The following is a 16145-nucleotide window of genomic DNA, read 5'->3' as shown; positions in this document are numbered from 1 at the left end:
AACTATATGTAATTTTATCGGTATTTTTTTAAAAGCTATCTACAAAAGATTGAGATTTCAATAAAAGCATTATGTAATCAACTGTATATAAAATTTTCTATTTGAAAGAACAAATATTTTCTCACGCTTTTCATCACAAATTAGTTAAAGAATAATTAGTTTTCTCAAGGATTATTTATAGAATTTGATCACCCATACTCATACATCAATAGTAATTTGTAATCAAGATTATACTAGATTATATCAGATTATAAACGAACTATCGATTTTTATAATTGTCATTTAAATTTAAGAGTGAAAACAATAATAATCAAATTTAAAAACAATTAATACGTATTAATCGTAAACAAACTAGCTATTAATCTTAATCATTGTCAGTTAAACTTAAAAACAATAATCACTGAATTTTTAAAACTGCTCAATAACTAAACTCCTTACATAAACAAACTAGTGCTCGATCTTGCGTTCTTTATTGTAAATTGAAATAATTAAATTGCACGCTTTACTTTATAATACCCAAGGCTAAATTGTAATATTGGGTTGGCAACTAAATGATTGCGGATTTTGTCATTAGATGGTAATCACTTAGTTGCCAACATCTGCATCGATGTAACATAAATACAATAGACAAACACTTTTATCAAGCTCCTGGATATTATTCACTTCTGATATTAAAAAAAAAGTTGAATGCCTATGTTACATTTACGTTACGTGAAATAAAACTTTGTAAAAATAATAAATTTTGAATTTCTAACAAATGATTGTTAACGAGTTTGCAATTTTAGCTACTCAAGAATGGACACTTGCTACAAAACGTAAGAGGTGCACAATACCTCATTTTATTAATTTCAATTTACTTCATGTGATTTCTTTGTTAATACCTTAGATATCGTTTTCTATTTTAGAAATAATTTGGTGGACCAGGAACTAAGATGAGCAAGTGAGACTTGTGCTAAATGCTTCTTTCTCAATAGAATGAAGTCGATTGAAGTAAAATAGATATAAATGATAAATATGACTATTGTAAAATATGTATAAAAAGTAAAAATTAGTAAATAACTTCAAATTCATTCACTGAGCATGGGTTATAGAGTAAATTTTGTAGTTGTGACATGGCAGGGAACTGAGAATTTCACGTATAAGAGGTCATTTTTGGATATAAATAAATTAAATTTTTCAGAATTTCCCTTATGAAATTACAGTTATTATTTTTCTCTGTCATGTAAATATACTACTGTAAATATACTGTAAATATACTATCTAACGTTTTCAAGAGTGTTAAAAACTGACATACAAAAAAATTTCCACTTTGTAGGATCAATTAGTATGCAATTTATCCTCGAATTCCAGAATGTAGTTTAGTTAGAAATGATATTAAGTCTGATATCTCATAAATAGTGAACTATATATATATAGTAATTATTATAAAAATTAGTATTACAAATTCACTATTTATGAGATATCAAAGACTTAATATTATTTCTATTATATAGATTATATATATATATATATATATATATATATATATATATAATTAAAAGCATTGCTGATAATTTATAAAAAGATAGGAAACACGACTATGACTAAAAGAATAATAAAAAATTATATATGTATGTATGTACACATACAGTAAGGATCGGGATACCGCAAGAAAAAGAAAATAAACAAAAAAGACTTTGAAAATAATCTAATCACGATATCCTAAAGTATACATAATCAAATATACAATAGGACTGTTTCTATCGCGTGCCAATCGAAGACTGCCACTTTTTTCCGTTACGTTGACTGTATGATCGCGCAGCATCTAGCCACGATTTGACCGTCGCGTCAACTCGCACTTCAAAGATACTTTGTCTCATCGCGGTTACTAATTTCTACATACAAATGTCTGTATAAAACATAAGACATATAACAAAGATAAAGGAAACGTTAGTAACATATACAATGATGAGAGAAACTAAACACAATTTATAAAATTTTCAATATTACACAATGTTACAATATTACAAATTACAACCAATGGAGTGACATAAAAATCAACATCACGCCATCTTTCGAAGGCTAACAAACCTTTTTTTACAAAGATACTGCAGTACTACACAAGGTATATATGTTTACGCGCTGTTTATGTTGCTTTTGTAATGTGCGTATGATTAATATTATTAATTCAATATTATTGATATTAATAATATTTATCCTATTGAGGCTCGCCATTTCGAAATGTGCTATTTAATCGAAATAAGACAATTTTTAACGATAATATTTCCCATAATTAAATCGTCATTTCAAGATTCAGGATCATTTCACAGTCATAGTAAAGTAGGTCGTTGAACTCGTCTTAACATCGGCTACAACGGTACAAAGTAAAAAATACACAGTGTCATTTTATATGTAGTATCAATGTCAAGATGACCTTAACTTCTTCTAAAAAAAACAATTTTTTTTGAAATTTCTTAGCCGATTTTATCCAAAATTTCTAGCCGATTGAAAGCTGATTAACTTTTATTCGAAACATATGACGTTACATGGTACAACCTGTAGATTCTATCAAAAATTGTACAACGCTTTAATTTCAAACAAAAATAAAACAAAAATAAAACACGTTATGCTGTAATATTCTGTAATATTCTATTATATGCAGTAAATTCAGTAAAATACAATATCAATATATAATTCTGTTATGTTAAATATAGATTTTATAACACTTTATAATACAATCTTGTTCTATTCCATAAAAACGTAATGAAAACCACAAAAAAACAAAAAAACATACATGTATAATTATACTATGTACATATAGTAAAATAAGTAAAGTTGAGTATCTACATAAAATTTTAGCATACATATTCAATACACATAGATTGTATCAAAAATACAGAGACACAACAGAACTACACATAGACATGTATTCGCATAGATGCTAGATATTTCACCGTCAGTGTACGTAAATAAAAGTTCTGAATTTAACAAATACATGCATTAGTTTTATCTGAAAAAGTCGGAAAACATATCAGCTTGCAAAACCTCCCAATTTCAAAGTTCAAATGTCACAATTTTAAAGTGTCACATTGCAAAATAAAAATTACTATTTATCAAATTGACACGGCGAATTGATACAATTATATACAGTGAAAATTATCAAATAAAAATTGCAGGGTCTCTTAACTTCAAATATTACGCCGATGCGATTCAAATTATTTGCAAAGTTACCGATGAAAATATCGGAACAAAGTATCCTGAAATATATATTCTTCTGTTGCAAGAGGCAGCAATTTCTTCGAGACGAGTGTGAATGGTATCGAAGGAAGGTCAACAAGACACCGAAAGAGGCAAAAACAAAATGAGATTGATCGTAAAGTATCTTAATTAACTATCAACGAAACGTGGCGCTAAAAGGCCGTGCTCTGACTATAAGGATGTGTTTATAATAATAATAAATTCATAGCATACGTAGACTGGTAAGTCGAGGTAACACGACGAAGCAAGCAACATTGGAAAATCAATCATTTGCATACACATTGCACGCACAATTTACCCGAATGATTACGTATCTCGCGAAGACGATTGGATTTCAAAATCACGAGATACCGCTTATCGACGTCTTCGTTATGAAAATAACTACCATGTAAGTAATTACTGTACCGCGATTTTAAAACCAAGTTTCCATCTTGGGAAAGTTTCTACATAACAAAAATAGCGAGTATTTTTTCTTCTACGTGTAATTCAAATATTTAACGATTTAATTATGAGAGGTGAATTAATTTATTAATTTGTAAAGGCTTTTAGTCTTTTCAATAAATTTTTCATTTAGTTAATACATGTATATTTATCAGTGGATTCCTTAATTTTTTAGTTTGAATTAAGTTTAGTTTCAGCTGCCGTTATTTATATTGGACTTTAAGATGAAATATGTTACTGAGAATATGTGAGAACTTATACATATGTAGGCATATAATAATTTAGATCTTTTTTACTGCCCTTCTAAAGAATTATCTACATAAAAAGTACGATTACATATGATATATGTATTATATTTACACAAATTTGGTGAAAACCAAGCATTCTTTAACTTTGTACTATCAAATAATACACTATCATATTTTTAGTGTATTGCATTGTCAATTGTGTTTTATATCTTCCACGATGAAATAGTATTTACATATCATTGCTAACATTATAACATAATAATTCTTTTGTACTTAAATTTCATTCTAATTCACTTTTACAACCTCTAATACATTACATCACAAAATTGAATGTTACAATTCGATAGTTTACATTGTTTAAGTTATAACAATAAGAAATGTTTATAAAATTATTATTTTAACATTTCGAGAAACATTGTTACAATTTCTTCAGTTTCAATACGTCTACATTGCATTTTGTCAATATTTTCAACTATACAGATCTTTAGTTAAATTATATCGTACTACACATGACATAGTATTATTTCTGTTTATATTCTAATTTGTCATTTAAGTAACTAATTTATCGGTTCGACTATCTGATTCAGATTGAAAAAAATATTTTTTCAAAGACATAAAAATGATCTAACAATTACAAATAATGAATGTAAAAATCAAGGTACAGTGTGTATCTAACATAACAAGCAATATTATTTATAGAATGACTGTGAATATTATTCAGATTTTCTTTGTGCTTTTACGTAAACATATATAGAATATATTATACCTGAGGCCTGAATGAAATAGGTTAGTAATAATTTTATAACAGAACACTACTTTATAGTGGCAAAAAAGGAGTTACCACATAAATTGTGCGTGAAACAGGGAGTTTATATTCATACAGTTTGTGCCGATGAAACATATACCCTTCCGCATACTCGACAAGCCTCGGTACAACAAGATTAATTCGGCCCTTCTGTATTCGCGCATGATGCCGCGTTGCTTACGGCTTACGCAACGTTACGTAGTCCGGAAAGTAAAAAAAAAAGAAGAAAAGAGGGGAAGAGCAGGAAGAACGGTCGGGCAGAAGTCGGAAAGAAGAGAAGAATGAGAAACAGGTAGAAACGGATGCACGAATGAAATTAGGGAGGAAAAGATCGACTCGAGAAAGGATCATACAATACATATACTACGTATGTACAATGACTAGAAAAAGTATCGGAACATGCCTTTATATTCAAGCGAAGCCTTTTTTTAGTTCTACAGTTTTTCGTTAAATGTTTGTTCATCAAAAAGTTGTCAAATGACAAACTGATTTTACTCCACTTTTTGCCAGCTTCACCATCTCATTATCTAATTTCATGATTAACTTTCAATTCTCGAGAAACAAATATCTTATTTCAACAAATTTATTTATCGAGTATGGTATAAGCTATAAACAGTAGCAAATTTTAAAAATACTATCTGTAACATCATCACCATTTTTCTGTATATTTAAATTTGCGGAATGTTTATATGATACGAAAACTAATATATCTGGACCTAAGTAATTAGTATGTATATGCTGTAGTAGTTTTTGTAACCACCGTAAAAGAAAGAAGCAACGAGAAATAGAAAGACAGAACGAATGAGAGAGAAACTAAACTGACGGGCAATGGAAGCATTACATACCGTCCACAATGCATGACGTGTGGAATAAATAGAGGAGCGCCAGAGCGAGAAAGCTCGCTATGCCGCCGTCGCACGCGCCTCTCATCTTCCCTCGAGTTTTCCTTGTGATCGTTGGTAGTGGAGGTGGTGGTGGTTGCGGTGGTGATGATGGTGATGGTGATAGTGATAGCGATAGCGATAGTGATAGTGACAGTGATAGTGATAGTGATAGTGATGGTGGCGGTCGTCGTCGTCGTCGTCGTCGTCGTCGTCGTCGTCGTCGTCGTCGTTGTCGTCCTCGTCGTCGTTGTCGTCCTCGTCGTCGTCGTCGTCGTTGTTGTCCTCGTCGTTGTTCTCGTCGTCCACGGCCTCGCTATCCTCTCGCGAAAAAACAAATTTTCGCGAAAGCAGCCGCAGCTCAATGGCGACGACAGCAAACGGCGACACGAGGATCGCGGTCGACGTAGCCACGGCGGTATCTTGATACCCAGAATATCATCTTCTTGTCGACGTGGGGCTAAGGCCAAGTTCCCCGTCGACGGAACACTTGTCACCGTTGATCGCCTCTCGCTCTCATACGAACACACACGCGTACACAAACTGAATGCACAGTGGTTCTTCGTTACTCGGCTCTCGTGTTATTTTTCCTTCGTTCTTCCTCACGTCTCACTCTCATCTCGTAACTCGTGGTGTTCGCGCTAACAAGGTCCCTCCTTTTTTTTTCTTAACCTCTCCCACTCTCTCTCTCTCTTGTGTTTTTCGTTCACCGCGCCGATGATCGAACACCAACTCCACACACTTTACACTGCGAACAATTGACAATAAAACGAAAGGTTACTTTTTTTTCGTAATGTGTTCAAGCGCTTCACGCCAAGAACCTCGTTGCCTCTCATCGTCTACATCGCGCAAGGCAAGCCGCCATTTTCCTACTGTACTGATAGGCCCGGCCTATTATCCCTGTTGGCCAACAGAGAGAGAGAAGCTTGCACCGACAAAGAAAAAACCAACAACGAACGTAATGATTCACTGACAATTCGATGAATGGTTCGATCTCGCGCGAATCACGCGACACCAACTCTTTGACATCATCGTCCGGCTTGTAAACGTAACCTCCAGACAACTGTCACGCGGACCACTTACGAATTTTCACGGCGAGACTGAGACACACAACGACTCGTGCTGTTGCTACTGCTTACTGCTGCCGCTACTGCTGCTGCCTCTGCTTCTGCAACCAGTAGTTCGTTCAGCGGCGCCATCGCTCTTCCAAATCAGGGCCGTAAATATCAACATCGACATCACCGCGAATTTCAAGGATTTTTGTTAATTACTCATATCACTTCATTCGGAATTTCGTATATCGATTACGGAATTAATTTCATGATAAATTATCAATTTGCAAAAAATTGACAAGTTTAATGATATAATTCCTTCAACGATATTCAAGTTATTATATTTATACTCAATAATTTTATGTAGCAATAACACTTTGAAACCTATATATTTCTTACATAAAAATTGAATATGTGTATATATATAATGATGATACTAGTAATAATTTTTGCATTAAAGAAAAATTTTTTCTTATTTTTTGCAAATTAAAGTTTTCTTTTAATTGTCCTTCGTTTCAGGGAGCAGAATGCTGAAATATTTGTTTGAAAATAGTATACACTATTTCGCTTAAGGAATGTTAATGGAATATATATGTATGTATATACTAAGTGTATTAATGTATTAACGTAAACAATCAATAAGGACACTGAATTAGAAAACTTTCTGTTAACATTTATTTATAAATCTCGTGTATATAACCACAAAAGTAAATTATGTTGCTTGGAATAAATCAATATTAAATTATTTGTTTATACCACTTTCCTGTAATTACATACAATGGAAATAGTTCTTGTAAAATTATCATGAATATTTTAATTTGCTAATCTTCTAAGACTGTTTTTTATAAATGGTATTACATATTATACATTATACAAAACATTTTGATATCAAACATATATCAAATATATTTGACATATAATATAATATACCAAATATAACATTGATATTATTGCTTACTTTTTTCATTCCTTCCTAATGTTACTACCACAAAAGAATGTAATATTTTGAAACTAATATTTTCTCTACAATAAAGCAGAAAACAACTTTCATAACAATTTCATTACAACATTAAAAGTAGTAGTACCATTAAGAACGAATTATTTACACTTGTAGAAATATCTAATAAGAGCGTAATATTTAAAATTAAATGGAAAACTATAGGAAAAGTTTTCCAAAAATGCAATAAATGAATATGGAAGTATGAAAAAATAGAATTACAATAATTCTCCACATAATGGAAAATACTAATACATCTTTTTAAGTTAAAATATTAGTAAGTATTGTACTGTATCCTATAATGTCATAGTGTATCGCAATAAGTAATGTAATTAGTATCAAAAACTTCATACATCCGTGCTCGCTCGCGCAGTATTTGTTTTATATGCGTAACATATATTGCACAAAAAGTAAAGGAATATTCTTTGTTTGTTTCTTTTAAAATAGGATCTTTCGCTATAGATCGTGTAAATGCCCACTTGTAAAAAGAATAAAGCTACAATATTTACCATCATAATTATAATAATTGCAGATATCTACATATCAAATTATGTAAAAAGTATATATAAATGTTTGATACAACTGACGTTGTTCACTACTACAAACAGTTACAATAAGTGATATATACTTGTTCTCAAAAAGGCGCATTTGCTTCCAACATTTATAATCTTAAATCTAAGCTCCATCAAAAATGCTCGATCTTTCAAAATTTTGTGAATCTACATTTTTTGTAAATTTGAAAAAATTATAAGCTAATTTACTATTTCACAGAATCTGTAAAAAAGGAAAATACTTTAAGTGAAAGCAAATACTACTTTCTATGTCAAGATTATTCCGTAGAGGGTATAAAATCTAGCACATTTCGGAATTTACAAGATTCTAAACCCATTCGCGTGATAATTAAAATATTTATGAAATCAAATAAATTCGGTCTCATATGACAACCTGCGTATATTTATTTATATTTGAGGTTGACTTCCCCATGCCCTTGAAAGTACGGTCCTCGTAATCCTTTTGCCAATAGTCTGTACGATAAAACCTATCTTTTGTAACCTATCGTGATCCAAAATTTTTCTTCCATCGAAAATATATGCAGGTTTCATCATGTTAATATAAATTCGTTTGTAATCCAGTTCCTAAAACAAATAATAAATCATAAGATAATCGTAAAACTATTTTTTAAAATAATTACAATTGTTACTTACTACAAACTCATCCCATTCGGTACAAAGTACTATAGCGTGTGTATCTTTCGTAACACTATAAGCGTCTTTGTAAATACTGATCCTGCTTTTTACGTATTCTGGATCATTAGTTACACTCGGATGTGTCAAATCCTCGATAATTTGACTCTCCTCGACCTTTATAAGAGAAAAAAGATACAAAACTACATTAACATTAATCAAATGTACATATTACAGATTACATTCTCATCGATGAGAATTACCTTGGGATCATATATATGAAGCATAGCACCCTCATCGAGTAGGGTCTTAGCAACGTGAATGGCCGGTGACTCACGCGTGTCACCAGTATTTTTCTTGAAGGCAAAGCCTAGCATAGAAATACTTTTGTCCGTGACGGTATTGAATAGAGACTCGATTACTTTCGCGGAGAACCTAGATTTCTGGTATTCATTCATGTCTATGACTTGTTGCCAATAGGCCGCTACCTCCGGTAAGTTTAGACATTCGCAGATATACACCAAATTAAGAATATCCTTTTGAAAGCACGAACCACCAAATCCGACCGATGCGTGAAGGAACTTCGATCCTATTCGAGAGTCAAGGCCAACAGCCCGTGCCACCTCAGACACGTCCGCGCCAGTCGCTTCACATACCGCCGATAAGGAATTTATGCTTGATATGCGTTGCGCCAAAAAGGCATTGGCGGCCTAAAATCACAATTAATTCAAATAATTACATAATGATTTTACGTATAAGCTCGACTACGTGCCGTAGCAACATGATATTTCAAATGTAAAACATGACGACGCAGCGTTGTCATTTATTTGATAAATAATATTGCTTTTCCGTCTTTAATATTATCAATGTATACATTGCGTTGAAATTAGTTAATTTCGTTAATTAGCATTTCGCAAACAGCAACGATATCGTTTCGCCAATAAACCAATGTTTTATTTCCTGCTTTTACCAGCTTAGATAACTCCGAACTCCAAGTGTTCGTAGTTAAAATATTCTTCCTTGGAATCCAATGCTCGTAAACTTTGCATAATTCCTCGATGGCCGCCTGCCCTTCCGGTGAGTCCTCACCTCCGATCAAAACGCGATCTGCATTCACTAAATCCTCAATTGCGGTACCCTCCGCCAAGAACTCCGGGTTTGATAAGATCTGAAGAAGAGATTACGTCTTTCCTATTACTCTCGTCTTGCACGATTGCGATGAAACTAAGAACACGTGACAAATAATAGAAAGGCTGGTTAGCTGAGAAAGAAAAAAGGTCATGAACGATACGTGGCGAATGAAAAGCAGTTCGAATAGAAATTCTTGCACACTTGAGCAGATTCGAACTCATCAAGTATTAAATCAGGTAATTCCAAAGCCCGGCAGTTAATATGTATATTGATCATAGACGTAAGCAAGAATCAGGAATATTATTCGTTGCATATCATCGAACGATTATTTCAAAATATTGTTGAAATGATAGATTGAACAGCTGTGGAATTAAATATTTATATAAGGTCGTACACAGCTGATAATTATCGATAGAGACATATCGAGGTTCTACATTTGGAAGATACATTATTCGGAATAATTAAAGAATCAGTTATTTGACTTTCTCGTTTGCAATAATATTTGCTTTTAATCGTGACTCAATTTCGAAATTTATCTCTTATTATGTTTCTGAAATTTTAAACTAGCAAGTATATTTTAAGTATTTTAAAAGATATTTAAATTGCATTAGCATAGCCCATAAACAGAAAGGAAAAGAGATTAATCCACATGCACTAAAAGTTGTATCTGGCGAGCGGCGAGCCTAAAAATAGCTTCAAAGGATACAGTAAAATACTCTATTACAGGCAACAAGCGGCTGTTCTAAACTTCCTTTGCCCTTGTTTTACTTCAATTCTCAATCCAATAAACTACATATCTATCTGTTCAATCTTGGCTTCTGAGTACTTTTACACAAAGGAGTACAGGAAGCCAGCCACGTGGCATTCGACCCATTACTCTCTAGATTCTACACGACTTTAAAATCTAGAGAGAGAGCAACGAAAGGGAAACAGAAGTTCCAAAAAAAGGATTTATACTTCGATCAAAGTAATTAGCATTTTACAACTGCCTTGCACGATAATTAACCAACTAACAATATTCTGCTGAATTTGCAAGTCGTAGGTTATAAATTTTTCTTTTATAATTTCACGGTCTTAAGATATAGGACAATAAGACTATTTGTAATTTATGGAATTGATAAAATCTCGTTTGATTTATCACCGAAATTGTTAGGGTTATACAAGGGAATGTATTAATAATTTGCAACTCATGCAGATGTTTATATAAGAAAATATATAAAATATTTGAAATAAAGTATTCATTATAATATTTGAAGGACGAAGGAAATCTCTATTTAGATTCCACCTTTTTAAATGCTTAAAGATATAAATTTGCATCAAGATCCCCAATTTACTTAGGACTTGTAAAATTTCATTAATATTAGTCTCATTAAGTAAAAGAGTCTAGAACGCGAAATTAAACCATTTTTTACTTCACCTCAGCTTTTCTTACATAAAATTATCTATTACGCAGTAAAAACATTCGATCAAGATTTCGCCGACATGGTTGATGCAGTCGTAAATTTTCGTAACAGAAATGTTACCTGATACGATACTCCTGGTTTATGGTTGGCACGCAAAATATTCATGATACTCTCCGCTGCTCTGACTGGGACTGTGCTCTTCTCCACAACGATTTTGTCCCCGGTCGCAATTTCCGCGATCATTCTGGCTGCGTTCTCGACGTACTTCAAATCGGCTGCCCTTCCTTTCCCATTGCCAAATGTTTTTGTCGGCGTGTTGACCGAGATAAAAATTAAATCAGCCTCCTGGATCGCGGTCTCGATATCCGTAGAAAAGAATAAATTTTTGCCGCGACATTTACGCACAACCTCATCGAGACCTGGTTCATAGATCGGAAGCTTTTCTGAGTTCCATTGTGCAATTCTTTCTTTACTCTTGTCCACTACAGTCACCTGAATCTCTGGGCACTTCAAGGCTATCACGCTACACGTCGGTCCACCTACATATCCGGCACCGATACCGCAAATCTTTCTGATAGTCATATCGATCGATTTATATCGTACCTATCAATCATTTAACTATTACTAGTTATCTTCTTCCAAGAAAAATAATTTGTATAGTATAAAATTTGTATATATATATAAAATAATATATATATATATATATATATATATATATAATAATAATATGGATTAATATATATATATATATATTGCAATGATCATTAACTATGGCAACATTGCACATATCTTTATTTCTAATGAAGCAATTTTCTATCAGATTCTGCATTTTACTTTTACAGTACCAAATTTTGAAAGTCATATGAGAGTAGTATATACTAACTGATACGAAATTTAATACTAATCAATTATGTAATAAGTATATGCTATAATAAAAACAATGATATGCAAATACTTTTTGTGATCACTTAAGTGTATTTACGTTTCATAGATTCATAAAGTTTTTAGGGAATGATATCAAATTTTTATTTCGTAATGTTTATTTCACATGTATATTTACTGGAAAAATTATAGTTATTTAGTGCTAACTGACACTAAGAATTATAGCTGCAATATACTATATTTACAATTACAACAGTAATTTATTATCAGCAAACATTTTTGCACCGACATTTGCAGACACCGAGATCTTCTAAATTGAGAAGTATGTTGATAATATTAATCTATAGTTAAATAAATCGAAATCAACCGAGATGTTTTTTCCGCGACATTCTTCTCTTATTAAACTGAAAATTGAAAGATTCTGTCGGAATATATATATATATATAAAATGTTATATTATATTATATATATATATATATATATATATATATATAAAATATATATAAAATATATAATAATATATATATAATATATAATATATATATATAATATATATATATATATGTTCCGTTGATATTTACTGAAACGTAAATTTGATTGTTGTACGAGTTACAAAATTTGTATCATAATATAACAAAAAAAATTAATTTTAACATTTACTTTTTTCACAGACTATCCTCAACGGTAATTTAGGTACACATATTCATATTTTCACCGATTCAAGTAAAGTATGCTTTTCAATGAAAAATGTTACGTACTGCTATAATTTAATTTGGATTTGATAGAATTAACATTAAAGATGTATTTAACATGTTTTTGTCAGTAATCGCGAGCGGAATTCTGCATGACAACTTCAGCATGCGATGCAAGTAGTGACCATAAAATCTATTGCTAGCTTTAAACAGATAGAATAGAAATCTCCAGTAATAACGTTTAAGATAATATAAAACAGTTATACTTAATGTATATACTAACATTACCTGTAATGGTCCAAAAAGTACACCCAAATAGAAAATGTGAAATTTCTCAGAATCGACAGTGGGAGGGAAGGAAATGTCACGATAAGTCGGAAACTAACACTAATCATCCAGGTTACGTACTGTCACGAACACACTAATAAACGAAAGTTTTTCGAATACCAAGTATCAGCTTTCATGACAGGTGAGTTTCTTAGACGGATTGTCGGGACATTATGAACTTAACACATCATAGCCGCTACGCGTCCTCCTTCAGAAAATAGTCCAGAGTGGAGGCGCCAAGATCGCACGCGCGAACCGTCGTCGCCGTCGTTGCCACATTTTCGTCCCTAGTGACATCGCGCATGTGTTCTTTGAACAGTTTTAATTTGTTACCGCATCTTTCAGATATATAAACATATTTTGGAAAGAAAGCTTGTTCTCAAACTATATCTTAGGCGTAACGTTAATTGTTACGATTATGTTTCGTTGATATAATACGTTCTAAATCAATATACGTATAATTTCCGTGCTTTATATACATAGAATCTTGATGTATTCATATCCATAAATCTTACAATTATTCATCTCACATTTTCTATTTTTCTATTTGTATCTTTTCTGTTTGTAAATTTATAAATTTTCTATTTATACGTATATTTTCACAAAAGAAATAATAATTACTTTAAACGGTAGAATTACGAATTTATTTCATCTTTTTCTTTTTTCAAATTTAGAAAGATAATTAAGATTATTGTTAAAAATATATTGCAATAAGTGGTTTGAAGAAATAGAAACAATCATTGTGTTTCTTTTCTAGAAGCAAGTAATTACATTAAAATTTTAATTGTCAAGTGGCGCTGTTGTATGCTTGTGGTGGCGCTGCTCCATGAACCTTTCTTTACGTTCTTGGCAGTCATACTTCGCGTTGTTCTAAGCAAAGTACAAACTTTTATATCCATTGTAATATAAAAGATCCGTTAGGTTTTGTGTTAAAACGATGGTTCAGAAGAAGGTAAATTTACTAAATTGCTAAATAAGATTAATATTTCTAACAATAATTAGTTACTGTTATGAATTATAGTGGTTCGGTCTCAGCATGTTTTGGACATATGATATTATAAATATATTTCTTTTATATAGATTTGTTTATCATATTTTATAAGCTATTGGAAATGATATTATTTATTATTGTAGGAGAATATAAATTTTTGGCATTTGCAAAAGTTATAATGTTTTAGTTTTTATAAGATTAACTGCAACATTTTGCATGTACGCATGATTTTGAACAGTGATAATAAATGCATAATAATATTTATGATATAAATGATATTATTATATGCATTTACAAAAATTTAGCCCAAGAAGAAAGTAGGAAAGAAGGTGGCTGCTGCACCTTTGGCAGTCAAGAAGGTTGAACCCAAAAAACAAACCAATCCTCTGTTTGAAAAACGTACACGTAACTTTGGTATTGGTAAGTTGGACACATAACTTTAGATACACAAATTAATTATAATATATTATCATTAAATAACATAGAATATAACATACATGACAACAAAATAATAAACAATCTATTATTTAGGACAGGATATTCAACCTGCTCGTGATCTTAGTCGCTTTGTGAAATGGCCCAAATATATTCGTATTCAGCGACAGAGAGCTGTATTGCAAAAAAGATTAAAAGTACCACCACCAATTAATCAATTTACACAGACATTGGATAAACAAACAGGTATATTTATTTTATATTTGTTACATGCTAAAAAATAAAACAGTTAGGAAAATTTAACAATTCATAGAGATCTATCATTAACCTTTCATGTTACAGCAACACAATTATTCAAAATGTTGGAAAAATATAGACCTGATTCAGCTCTTATGAAAAAATTGAAGCTGAAAGAGAAAGCTGAACAAAAAGTTCTAAAGAAAGAAGATCCATCAGTAAAGAAACCTAATGTGTTACGCAGTGGAACAAATACAGTCACTACACTCGTAGAACAGAAGAAAGCTCAGCTTGTGGTAATTGCCCATGATGTGGATCCAATTGAGGTATACTTCCTTGTCTCTTAAAATACTATGCAAAGTATATTTAATAGTTCTATCACAATGATGTTAGAATTTCTTCACCTGAGAATAAATTCATATAATCAATCTTTTTCAAAGGATGAAATGTGACTCTGAGTAATATATAGTTGTAGTCATAAACTATTGATTACAATATTATTCTCTTTTATAGATATATTATTTTTTATCACAGGTTGTTCTATTTTTACCAGCCCTCTGTCGTAAAATGGGTGTACCTTATTGTATTGTGAAAGGTAAATCGCGATTGGGACTCCTTGTTAGGCGTAAAACCTGTACTGCACTAGCTTTGGTCCAGGTAAGGGTTTTCATCAAAGCCAACTATTCTTACATAACATATAATTAATAATTTATAGTATGATGAATTTAAATAGAGCCAATCCAATGATAATGTTAATGATATAACTAAACAATATGTTATACTGATATAATTGTATTAGTACTAAATATTATAATTTTAATGTACTTTATTTTCGGTAACACATTATTTTTATTTCAGGTTGATTCCGGCGATAGAGCCAACTTCTCGAAATTGGTTGAAGCTATTAAGACAAACTTCAATGATAGATATGATGAAATCCGACGTCACTGGGGTGGTGGTCTCCTAGGCAGTAAATCTGCCGCTAGAATAGCTAAGTTAGAGAAAGCTAAAGCGAAGGAACTTGCACAAAAGCAGGGTTAACACCTACCTGCTTACTAAATGTTGTTTATTAAGTACAACAATAAAATACAAAACCAAAGCTTCTGTTGTTCTATATAACACACAAGTCCTTTGATTAAGACGAAAAATTTAGAATCAAAATTATTAATTTAGGAAAATCAAATTTCATTATATAAAAACAA

The 16145-nt window shown here is 31.5% G+C and overlaps 3 protein-coding genes across 8 annotated transcripts in view; 1 reads left to right on the top strand and 2 right to left on the bottom strand.

Moving 5' to 3' along the window:
- LOC117242006 (TGF-beta receptor type-1) overlaps positions 1–5761 on the bottom strand; it is a 77505-nt gene extending 71744 nt beyond the window's left edge. For all 4 annotated transcript variants that reach the window (XM_033508336.1, XM_033508334.1, XM_033508335.1 and 1 more), the window contains exon 1: positions 5577–5761. In XM_033508336.1, the coding sequence (XP_033364227.1) occupies positions 5577–5661 (85 nt within the window). In that variant the 5' untranslated portion in view covers positions 5662–5761. The remainder of the gene's footprint in view (positions 1–5576) is intronic.
- Positions 5762–7325: 1564 nt separating this feature from the next.
- Positions 7326–13513, bottom strand: LOC117242007 (UDP-glucose 6-dehydrogenase). 3 transcript variants are annotated; one of them, XM_033508338.1, is made up of 6 exons: positions 13242–13513; positions 11500–11982; positions 9816–10013; positions 9109–9555; positions 8867–9022; positions 7326–8797 (listed from the first exon to the last, which is right to left on the bottom strand). In XM_033508338.1, exons 2-6 carry the CDS (start codon positions 11959–11961, stop codon positions 8621–8623), a joined length of 1440 nt encoding a protein of 479 aa, XP_033364229.1. In that variant the 5' UTR covers positions 11962–11982; positions 13242–13513; the 3' UTR covers positions 7326–8620. The 3 variants fall into 3 exon arrangements, with proteins under 3 accessions (XP_033364229.1, XP_033364232.1, XP_033364230.1); XM_033508341.1 differs by having other exon boundaries at positions 11500–11798; positions 13242–13506; XM_033508339.1 differs by lacking the exon at positions 13242–13513 and having other exon boundaries at positions 11500–11798; positions 11872–11982.
- Positions 13514–14071: 558 nt separating this feature from the next.
- LOC117242009 (60S ribosomal protein L7a) lies at positions 14072–16042 on the top strand. The gene is made up of 6 exons (XM_033508343.1): positions 14072–14232; positions 14577–14691; positions 14803–14952; positions 15049–15269; positions 15478–15600; positions 15802–16042. Exons 1-6 carry the CDS (start codon positions 14218–14220, stop codon positions 15982–15984), a joined length of 807 nt encoding a protein of 268 aa, XP_033364234.1. The 5' UTR covers positions 14072–14217; the 3' UTR covers positions 15985–16042.
- The last annotated feature ends 103 nt before the right edge of the window (positions 16043–16145 follow it).

This window comes from Bombus vosnesenskii, unplaced genomic scaffold, assembly GCF_011952255.1.
Source record: "Bombus vosnesenskii isolate JDL3184/JDL3185 unplaced genomic scaffold, Bvos_JDL3184-5_v1.1 scf7180000016262, whole genome shotgun sequence".
In the NCBI taxonomy this organism is placed as follows: domain Eukaryota; kingdom Metazoa; phylum Arthropoda; class Insecta; order Hymenoptera; family Apidae; genus Bombus; species Bombus vosnesenskii.
This window is presented reverse-complemented; position numbering and strand designations above follow the sequence as displayed.

Coding starts and splice junctions, on each gene's coding strand:
- LOC117242007 (XM_033508338.1), bottom strand. CDS start 11,961: ATGACTATCAGAAAGATTTGCGGTATCGGTGCCGGATATGTAGGTGGA. Junction 9,556..9,815: donor GTTCGGAGTTATCTAAGCTG/GTAAAAGCAGGA, acceptor TTGTGATTTTAG/GCCGCCAATGCCTTTTTGGC. Junction 9,023..9,108: donor TTCATATATATGATCCCAAG/GTAATTCTCATC, acceptor TCTCTTATAAAG/GTCGAGGAGAGTCAAATTAT.
- LOC117242009 (XM_033508343.1), top strand. Junction 14,692..14,802: donor TACACGTAACTTTGGTATTG/GTAAGTTGGACA, acceptor TCTATTATTTAG/GACAGGATATTCAACCTGCT. Junction 15,270..15,477: donor ATGATGTGGATCCAATTGAG/GTATACTTCCTT, acceptor TTTTTATCACAG/GTTGTTCTATTTTTACCAGC.